The sequence below is a fragment of the Diceros bicornis genome, chromosome 33, assembly GCF_020826845.1.
Source record: "Diceros bicornis minor isolate mBicDic1 chromosome 33, mDicBic1.mat.cur, whole genome shotgun sequence".
NCBI classification, from domain to species: Eukaryota; Metazoa; Chordata; class Mammalia; order Perissodactyla; family Rhinocerotidae; genus Diceros; species Diceros bicornis.
In genome coordinates this window covers 36,307,350-36,317,125 of record NC_080772.1, presented here as the reverse complement: position 1 = coordinate 36,317,125, position 9,776 = coordinate 36,307,350, and the positions used below count along the sequence as shown (strand labels likewise).

The 9,776-nt window shown below is 46.6% G+C and overlaps 1 protein-coding gene across 5 annotated transcripts in view; it reads left to right on the top strand.

Moving 5' to 3' along the window:
- The first annotated feature begins 3,661 nt into the window (after positions 1-3,661).
- Positions 3,662-9,776, top strand: part of RMDN1 (regulator of microtubule dynamics 1) — a 36,079-nt gene continuing 29,964 nt past the window's right edge. For 3 of the 5 annotated variants that reach the window (XM_058528978.1, XM_058528977.1, XM_058528980.1), the window contains exon 1: positions 3,663-3,827. In XM_058528978.1, the coding sequence (XP_058384961.1) occupies positions 3,717-3,827 (111 nt within the window). In that variant the 5' untranslated portion in view covers positions 3,663-3,716. Of the gene's footprint in view, positions 3,828-9,776 lie in introns of all 5 variants that reach the window. The other 2 variants (XM_058528979.1, XM_058528976.1) reach the window with 2 other exon arrangements.

The following is a 9,776-nucleotide window of genomic DNA, read 5'->3' as shown; positions in this document are numbered from 1 at the left end:
AAATTACAAAATCTTGGGGCCGGGCCGGTGGTGTAATGGTTAAGTTCGCATGCTCTACTTCCGAGGCCTGGGGTTCGAGGGTTCAGATCCCGGGTGCGGATCTACACACCGCTCATGAAGCCACGCTGTGGCAGCATCCCATATACAAAATAGAGAAAGATCGGCACAAATGTCAGCTCAGGGCCGATCTTCCTCACACACACCCACACAGAAATTACACAATCTTAAGTTAGTTATATAGGGACAATGGGTAGTAATGAGAGGTTTCCTTTAGGCATGATGGACTCCAGGGTCTTTTATTGTTCCATTCTTCTGTCAACTGTGATGGATACCTTGTAGCTGTGTTTCCCGCCTGTGGTCAGCCTGTTCCTGGAGAGAAACTCATAGAACAAAGGTTTTAATTTCTCAAGCTATTGGGGAGTACCTATGTAAGCAGAGGCCGTACATTAGGAGAGCACGTGAATTTTTTTGGAGTATGTGTGCAGCAGCAAGTAGGCACACAGAGGAGGGGCTGGGGCCATTTAGCATAACAAGATGGCCTCACTTATGCTCACTTACACAAGGTCCTGCACTACTTGGTCCCCAGCTCCTCTCTGACCTTCTCTCTTAATACTGTCCTCTTTACTCACATGACTCTATCCAGAGTGGACTTCCTGTTCATGGAAAATGCCCCTCGTCTTCCCATTCAGGCCTTCGCATATTCTTTTCCCTCTACACGAAGTGCTCTGCCCCCAGATATCTTCATGGCTCCTTCCCCCTTCCTTGGGTCTTTATTCAAATGTCCCCCTCATTGAGGTCTTCCATGGCCATGACACTATTGAAAACTGCAATGCCTACATGGAAATACACCCCATACTCCTTCCTGCTTTATCCTCCTCATTAGCGTTTATCGTCTATTACATCTTTTACTTATTTACCGTGCTTACCGCCTTACCCTAACTAGAATGTATACTCCACTAGGAATTCTTTGTTCACAGCTGGAACAGCACCAGGCATATTATAGGTATGCCATAAATATTTGTTGAATGCATGAAGAAATTGTGCCACGCCCTGTTACAGGCAAAAATCAGACATGTCATTGAGTTTACAGTATAGCAAAGGCACATATTACCAATTCTTAAAAACTCTACCTCAGGGGGCTGGTCCCGTGGCGTAGCAGCTAAGTTCACATGCTCAGCTGCTGGCGGCCCAGGTTCGGATCCCGGGCGCGCACCGACGCACATCGTGTCAGGCCATGCTGTGGCGGCATCCCATATAAAGTGGAGGAAGATGGGCACAGATGTTAGCCCAGGGCCGGTCTTCCTCAGCGAAAAGAGGAGGATTGGCAGATATTAGCTCAGGGCTGATGTTCCTCACCAAAAAAAAAAAAAAAAAAAACTCTACCTCAGATATACTCCAGATTAACAAATAATCACAGAACATAAAATTGAAATCACAAAATGTGCTTACAGCCCTAAAGGAAATGAAAGTATATTAGGGGGAATCAAGAAAAGTTTCTCTGAGGAAGTGACATTGGGCTAAGAGCTGAAAGATGAATAGGAATTAGCTAGGTAAGGAACAGTGGAGTGGGGTAGGGGGAAGGAGGAGGCTGCCAAGGTAGTGGAATGGGAAGGAATCCTGACAGAGAGAATATCATGTAGGGAGGTCTCAAGCTCACTGGAGGAAAGAAAAGATAGTGTGCCTGGAGCCAAGACAGAAACATTACATACTTAAAGAGACTAAAGAAACATGACAATTAAATGCAACATATAATCAGGATTTGTTCCCAAGTTGGGGAAAAAATAGTTGCTATGAAGGATGGCATTAGGACAATAAGCAAAATTTGTATACTAAATAACAGTATTCTGTCCATTTCAATTTCCTGAATTTGATAATTATACTGGGACTAAATAAGACAACGTCCTTGTTTCTAGGCATGAAGTGTCATGGTATCAGTAATCTACTCTCAAAGGTTCGACAACAGAAAATAATAATAGGAATATAATATGCATATTATATGCAATATATGTAAAGAAAGATAAAGCAAATGTGACAAAATGTTAACAATGGCTGAACCTAGTTGAAGAATATATGGGAGTTCCTGCAATTTTTCTAAGGATATAAATTTTTTCAAAACAAAAAATTTAATTAAAATTTCACTCTGGCTGAGATATCAGAAACTCCATTTCAGGATTTTCATGGCATCCAGTGGTATAAACATATTATTTAGCAATATTGAGGTAGCTACCAGTAGACAAACATAAAAATGGTTCCTTCTGTGAAAAAAGACTGGGGTTCAAAAAAGTTGGGAAAAGGATCTATATATTTTTTAAAATATACTTTAAAAACAAAGAAAATAGGGATATCACTGACGTAGTCCTAAAGAAATGTGGCTGATTTAACGTGAAGTGGTGGAGGCAGCAATCATGCAGAAGCAGCATTGGACTTGGAATTAGAAGATGCGAATTTCAGTCTTCTAACAATTAGAAGATGTGAATTCCAGTCTTCTAACAATACCTACCAGCTGTGTGTCCTTGGTCAACAAATCTCTTTGAGCTATGGTTCCCTCGTTAATTAACTTAGGATACCAATGACTTCACAAGGTGGTAGGGAATATTAAAGGAAACAAGTGCGTGTTAATTCACCATGTAGAATTACAAGTACTATATAAATGTGACCTAATTTTGAAAAACTATGACTATCTTCCCTTATTGCCCATAAACAATGTTCATGCACGACCTTGAGGGTATTATGTTAAGCGAAATAAGCTAGAGAAAGACAAACGCCATATGATTTCACTCATATGCAGAAGATAAACAAATACATGGACAAAGAGAACAGATTAGTGGCTACCAGAGGGGAAGGGGGTTGGGGTGGGCATAAGGGGTAAAGGGGCACATATATGGTGACTGACAAATAATAATGTACAACTGACATTTCACAATGTTATAGAGTATTATGACATGAATAAAATTTAAAAAAACTGTTCATGCAATCCACACAGTAGGTTCTCCATTGGCAGCTGGTGTTTTCACCCACATCAGCTCTGAAGGCGGGTTCAGACCTCTTCACTCCCTCCAAAAGAATTCCCCTTGGGTGTGAATATTGACCTCACAGTCAGCGAGGAGGAGACGCCAGGGGAAGCCCCGCATCCCACAGCAAACAAAGGCACCATCCTCCTGTCCAGAGGCCCCTCCCTGGTCTCCTCACTGAGACCAGCCTGGGCTTCCACTCCTTGTTCTTCTCTGAAACTCCCCCTCCAGTCTCTCGGTCTCTTCCTTTCCCTTCTTTATGTGGAACAGTTTAATTCTTCCGAGCATTTATTTCCCAAAACCCCCCCCAGGACCAGGATCTGCCCTATTTGGAGGCAGCAGACCACTGTAAACAACAAATCACTCTCGTCTTGCACACGTAAATTCTGGGCCCTATTCCGAGCTTGCATTCAGCTCCGGCAACGAATCCCGCTGCCAAGACCACGACGGCCCTCCACAGAGCAGGCACAGAAACGAGCCAGCGCGCACCCCCGCCGCCCAGTCCCCTCTGCGCAGGCGCACACGGCCCCAAGTCCCGCCCAATCGGGGCATTTCCCGCCCAGCCCGCGGACCGGAAGCCGCGGGGCGGAGACGGCGCCGGCCGGAAGCCGGGGGACGCGGTTTCCCCGGAAGGACGGGCGCCTTTCGCCCCGCCCAGGCCCACCGCGACCTCAGGGGTGGCGGGTTTGGCCGCGAGTACAGGTCATGGCGCTCACCGCGCGGTTCTGTCGCTCGTTCGCTTGGGGACGTCGGCTTCTGACGGGGGCTGCCGGCGGCCGCGGGCGGTGCGGCCCGGGGCGGCTCGGCGGCGCTGAGGTACCCGCCAGCCTGCCCCTCAGGGGACGCGGGGCTGAGGGAGGACTCGGGGGTGTGCCCGGAGGCCCCGGTGGCCGACGGCCGGCCCCTCTCTATCCCGGCCTCCTTTCCTCTCTGAAACCGGGCGGAGGAGGCGTGAGCCCTGCTCCATCCCCGAGAACCCGTTTCCCCGTGTGCACGCAGAGAGCGTTAGGGGAGAACTCTCACCCCGTTAGTCTCACGCTCGGCGACGCCGGGTCAGGGAACCCCCGGAGGCCGCCGGACCTGGAGTTTGCGGTGGGACTTTGAACATTCCTACGCCCCCGAAGCACAGATTTTGTACTGTTTGCCGTAAAACACGTGTCGGGAAGGGTGTCGGGCCGCGGATCGGTCCCGTCTTGGCGTTCGTGGCCGACCGGCCGTGGCCGCGCTTTCCGTGCGAGGCGGGGCTGGAGGGCGAGGCCGGGCGAGGGTGCGTGTGATGTACGTCACCCCAAGCCGGCGTTTGGGCGTTGAAGCTCTGAAGTACACGTGTCTGAGGGCCTGCGGGGTTCAGGGACACTGCAGTAGGTTTGCAGAACGTGCCCAGGCGGCGCAGCTGGGAAGGTTCCATCTGGGGCGGGGGGGCGTGTGCAGAGCCCTGTACCCGCCGTGCTCCACGCTGAAAACGAGGAGCGGGAGGCGAGGACGGGGAGTCAGGGTCGGGGGCGAGGAGGCGTGTACGCGACGACGCGCCGCCCAAGGCCCAAGGCCCCCACGAGCACCCTGTCCTCCCTCTGGGTGTGTGGAGTTTTGGGGGAGTTGGAACTGTTATTACCAGATTTCCGGTTCTTCGTGCGTTTTCTGGCCCTTGTCGTTTCTGTTTTCCTTTTCCCAGCGCGCTCTCGCGCATGGCGTCAGTAGGTTGCGGTGGAGGTGTTTATTCCCCAGGTGTTGGCAGGGATTGGGGCCGCTCCTGAGGGGCCGAGGAGAGACGTCACTCTTCTGTCGTTTTGGATTTGCGATGCACGTTACAAAACAGCCGTCTCCGAACGCTGGTTTTTCGGCGAGTTTGCGCTGAGGGCCCACGGGGAGCAGGGCTCGGGGGGTCTGGTGGACGCCCCCGGTGAGCAGAAGCGTTTTCCCGCTGATCCTGCAGGCCGGAGGGGGGGTAGCTGGTCACTGAGTAAGTGTGGTGACGGCGGAGCGTTGGCAACGGAGCGGAGTCCCAGCTCTCCTGGTCTGGACGGGAGGGGAGCGGTGTGAGCGGTTCGGGGTGAGGTAGAAGGACGGGTTCGGTGCTCACCAGCACAGGCAGGCGAAGACAGGTGTTCCGGTGGACGGACAGCGTGATGCGGCCTGGGGGTGAGCAAACGCGGTGCTGTTGACTGGGGCCCGGAGTGCAGAGCAAGCTGAAAGGGACCGAGGCGGAAGCGTGAGGCGGCACGGCTCGTCTGTGACTGCGGGACGGCCGCCGCAGCGGTGATGGCTTAGAGCCGCCAGCGCCCGTCGCCTGTGGCTTCCGTCGGTCAGGGGGCCGGGCGAGGCTTAGCTGGGGGCCTCTGGCGAGGTCTCGAGTGCAGGCCGAGCCTGGGGCAGGGGGAGGTTGTGCTTCCAAGCTCCCTCCTGTGGCTGTAGGCCGCCCTGGGTCCTTGCCGGAGGGCTGCTCGCAGGGCTGCCTCAGACCCCGCAGCTGGCCTCCCCCGGGGCGGGCGGGCACTTCTCTACCCAGTCCTGGAGGTGATCTCCCTTCACTTCTGCTATGCAGGTTCTTAGGAGACGGTCAAGTCCAGCCTGCATTTAAGGGGAGGGGCTTACATAAGAGAGAATAGCGGCCGGCAGGGATCATCGGGGGACATCTTATTTATCTATTTATTTATAAATCGAGATATAAGTGATATATAACATTAGTTTCAGGTGTACAACATAATGACTCGATATTTGTACATATTGCAAAATGATCACCATAACAACATCTAGTTAATGTCCATCTCTACACAGTTACAGGTTTTTTCCTTGTGATGAGAACTTTTAAGATTTACTCTCTTAGAGACTTTTAAATATACAACACAGTATTATTATCTATAGTTACCACGCTTTGTATTACATGCCCAGGACCTATTTATTTTATAACTGGAAGTTTATACCTTTTGACTGTCTTCACCCTTTTCATCCCCCTTTCCCGCGTTTGGCAATGACCAATCTGTTCTCTGCATCTATGAGTTTGGATTTTTTTTTTTAGATTCCACATATAAGCGAGATCATACTCTATTTGTCTTTCTCTGACTTACTTAGCATAATGCCCTCGAGGTCCATCCGTGTTGTTGCAAATGGCAAGGTATCCTTTTTTATGGCAGAATAATATTCCTGTGTGTATATGTGTGTGTGTGTGTATGTGTATATATATATTTAAATATATAAATATAAATACATGTATCATTTTTTTAATCCCTTCATCTGCAGACGGAGATTGTATCCGTTTCTTGGCTATTGTGAATAATGCTGCAATGAACATGGGGGTGCATATGTCTTTTCAACTTAATGTTTTCATTTCCTTAGGATGAATACCCAGAAGTGGAATTTGCTGGATCATATGGTAGTTCTAGTTTTAGTTGTTTGAGAAACCTCCATGCTGTTTTCCATTGTGGCTGCACCAGTTTACATTCCCACCAACAGTGCCCGGGGGTCCCCTTTTCTCACGTCCTTGCCAACATTTATTATTTCTTGTCTTTTTGGTAATAGCTGTTCTGACAGTTGTGAAGTAAGATCTCATTGTGCTTCTGATTTGCGTTTCCCTGATGATTAGTGATGTTGAGCACCTTTTCATGTACCCATTGGTCGTCTGTATGTTTTCTTTGGAGAAATGTCTATTCATATTCTCTGCCCAGCAGTGGAATAGCTGGATCGTATGGTAGTTCTATCCTTGATTTTTTGAGGAATCTCCATACTGTTTTCCATAGTGGCTGCACCAGTTTGCACTCCCACCAGCAGTGTATGAGAGTTCCCTTCTCTCCACATCCTCTCCAACACATGCTGTTTCCTGTCTTGTTAATTATAGCCATTCTGATGGGTGTGAGGTGATATCTCATTGTAGTTTTGATTTGCATTTCCCTGATAGTTAGTGATTTTGAACATCTTTTCATGTGTCTGTTGGCCATCTGTATATCTTCTGTGGAGAAATGTCTGTTCAGGTCTTTTGCCCATTTTTTAATTGAGTTGTTGGTTTTTTTTTGTTGTTGAGGTGCATGAGTTCTTTATATATTTTGGAGATTAAGCCCTTATCAGATGTATGGTTTGCAAATATCTTCTCCCAATTGTTAGGCTGTCTTTTCATTCTGTTGATGGTTTCCTTTGCTGTGCAGAAGCTTTTTAGTCTGATGTAGTCCCATTTGTTTATTTTTTCTGTTGTTTCCCTTGCCCGGTCAGACATGGTGCTTGAAAATATGCTTCTACGACAAATGTCCAAGAGCATACTGCCTATGTTTTCTTCTAGAAGTTTCATAGTTTCAGGTCTTATGTTCAAGTCTTTAGTCCATTTTGAGTTAATTTTTGTGTATAGTGTAAGGTAAGGGTCTAGTTTCATTCTTTTGCATATGGCTGTCCAGTTTTCCCAACACCATTTATTGAAGAGACTTTCCTTTCTCCATTGTATGTATGTTCTTGGCTCCTTTGTCAAAGATTAGCTGTCCATAGATGTGTGGGTTTATTTCTGGGCTCTCAATTCTGTTCCATTGATCTCTGTGTCTGTTTTTGTGCCAGTACCATGCTGTTTTTGTCACTATAGCTTTGTATATGTAGCTGTAGGTTTGGTGTGTCCGTGGGAGGAGGTGTGTTCAGGATCTTCCTACATTGCTATCTTGAACCGGAGCCCCTTGGGGGCTGTTTTATTTTTTTATTTTTATTTTTCTTGCTGAGGAAGATTCATTGTGAGCTAACATCTGTTGCCAATCTTTCTCATTTTTGCTTGAGGAAGATTCATCCTGAGCTAACATCTGTGCCGGTCTTCCTCTATTTTGTATGTGGGTCGCTGCCACAGCATGGCTGCTGACAAGTGGTGTAGGTCTGTGCCTGGGATCTGAACCCAGGCTGCCAAAGTGGAGTGCACCAAACTTAACCACTAGGCCACAGAGCTGGCCTCCATCGGGGGCCATTTTAGAGGTTGCCTACCACAACCAGATCCTGAAAACAACCACATCTGGTAAACCATGTTAAGTATTTCCGATTTTATTCTAAAGGTTGTAGGAAACTGTGAAAGAGTTTTAAACAGGGAAGTCATTTGATTCCAGATTTGCTTTAAAAAATAACTTTGTCTAGTGTCAAGAATGGATAGGGTAGAATGGATGCTGGAGACCAGATAAGAAATCATTGCTATAGGATAGGTGAGAAATGTAGTGGTTTGAACTTTAGTGGTAGCCATCAAAATGGAAATAAGTGGATGCATTTAAAGGGTATTAAGGATATAAACTTAGCAGACCTGAAACACAGCTTGGTTTGGGAGTTGAAAGGAAGGAGTCAAGAAAGATTCTCAGGTTTCTGGCTAGAGCAGCAGGATGGATGGTGGTGCCATTTACTGGGATAAGACTACAGAATGCATTTTAGAGGGTAAAGGAGGAGATGGATTATGTTTTGGACTAATTAAGGTGAGTGTGATGAGATAGCCAAGTTGATATGTGAAATAGACAGTAGTTTGATAGGTCTGGTGTTTACCTTCTGGAGTCTGAGCTGGAGATACAGATTCAGGAGACTTTAGCATATAGTTGTAAATGATGCCATGATAGAGATTAAAATTGTTTAATAGTAATACGAGAAGAAGGCCTAGAACCTACCATGGAGGAATTCCAACATGTAGAGAAGGAGCTGACAGAAAGTTGGGAGGAAAACTAGGAGATGGTGATGACACATTCCTTTCCATTTAGTGATGAGTTTGCATTTTTGAATTCCTTCCAGCTTGAAGTTAGTATAATCAGTGTTGGAGAAAAGACATATCTAAGGGATAGTTTGCTTCTTTTGTTCAACAAGTGTATGTATTTTTTTAATGAATGTTTTTTGAGAATGTACTTTATGAAGGCATTGTGCTGGGTATTGGAAGTATAAGGTATAATAGCACATTCTGGCTGTCTCAGTCTCACAAGTTGTTAATATCTGGGAGGTGTCACTGAGTCCTGATTCTTTTAATTGATTTTTTTAGTTCCAGAAACATGATTTTTATCTACTTTCCCAGAGATGAGCAGAGAGCTGCTTCACATTAACCAAACTGATGAGTCTAACTGGTAAACTGTCACTTCATTAATTTACAATAAGAAATATAAATGTCACCTGCCCAACGGTGCATTTTCTCCCTCTAAGAAAGCCAGAATATTGTTTGTTGAGCATCGTATCAGCAAGGAAGCTGAACACTCTAAATGTGTAGTTTTCTCAAGGTATAATAGTCTGTGCGACCTTTTCTACTATGTGATACACCTACCAGAGCAATAGGGAACTAGGAGATATACCGATAAAATCTTAGTCTTTTTCCTCTTCTTTTTCTAGGTACCACCAACACCATACACACACACCCACGCCCATACCCTTTGCTCCTACCCCATCTTGCTTCTCTTTGGTAAATATGAATAAACTCAGCAAATTAAATGTTAAAAATGTGACTGAGTCAAATTTAGTTTTACTGCTTTGCTATAGATTTTTTTTTTTTTTTTTTTTTTTGTGAGGAGGATTAGCCCTGAGCTAACATCCGATGCCAATCCTCCTCTTTTTGCTGAGGAAGATTGACTCTGGGCTAATATCTGTGCCCATCTTCCTCTACTTTATATGGGACGCCCCCACAGCATGGCTTGACAAGTGGTGCGTCGGTGCGCACCCGGGATCCGAACCAGCGAACCCTGAGCCACTGAAGTGGATCGTGCACACTTAACCGCTGCACCAGCAGGCTGGCCCCTATAGATTCATTTTGAATCCAGTTTTGTACAATATTTTGAATATTCATGCTCAAGAAAT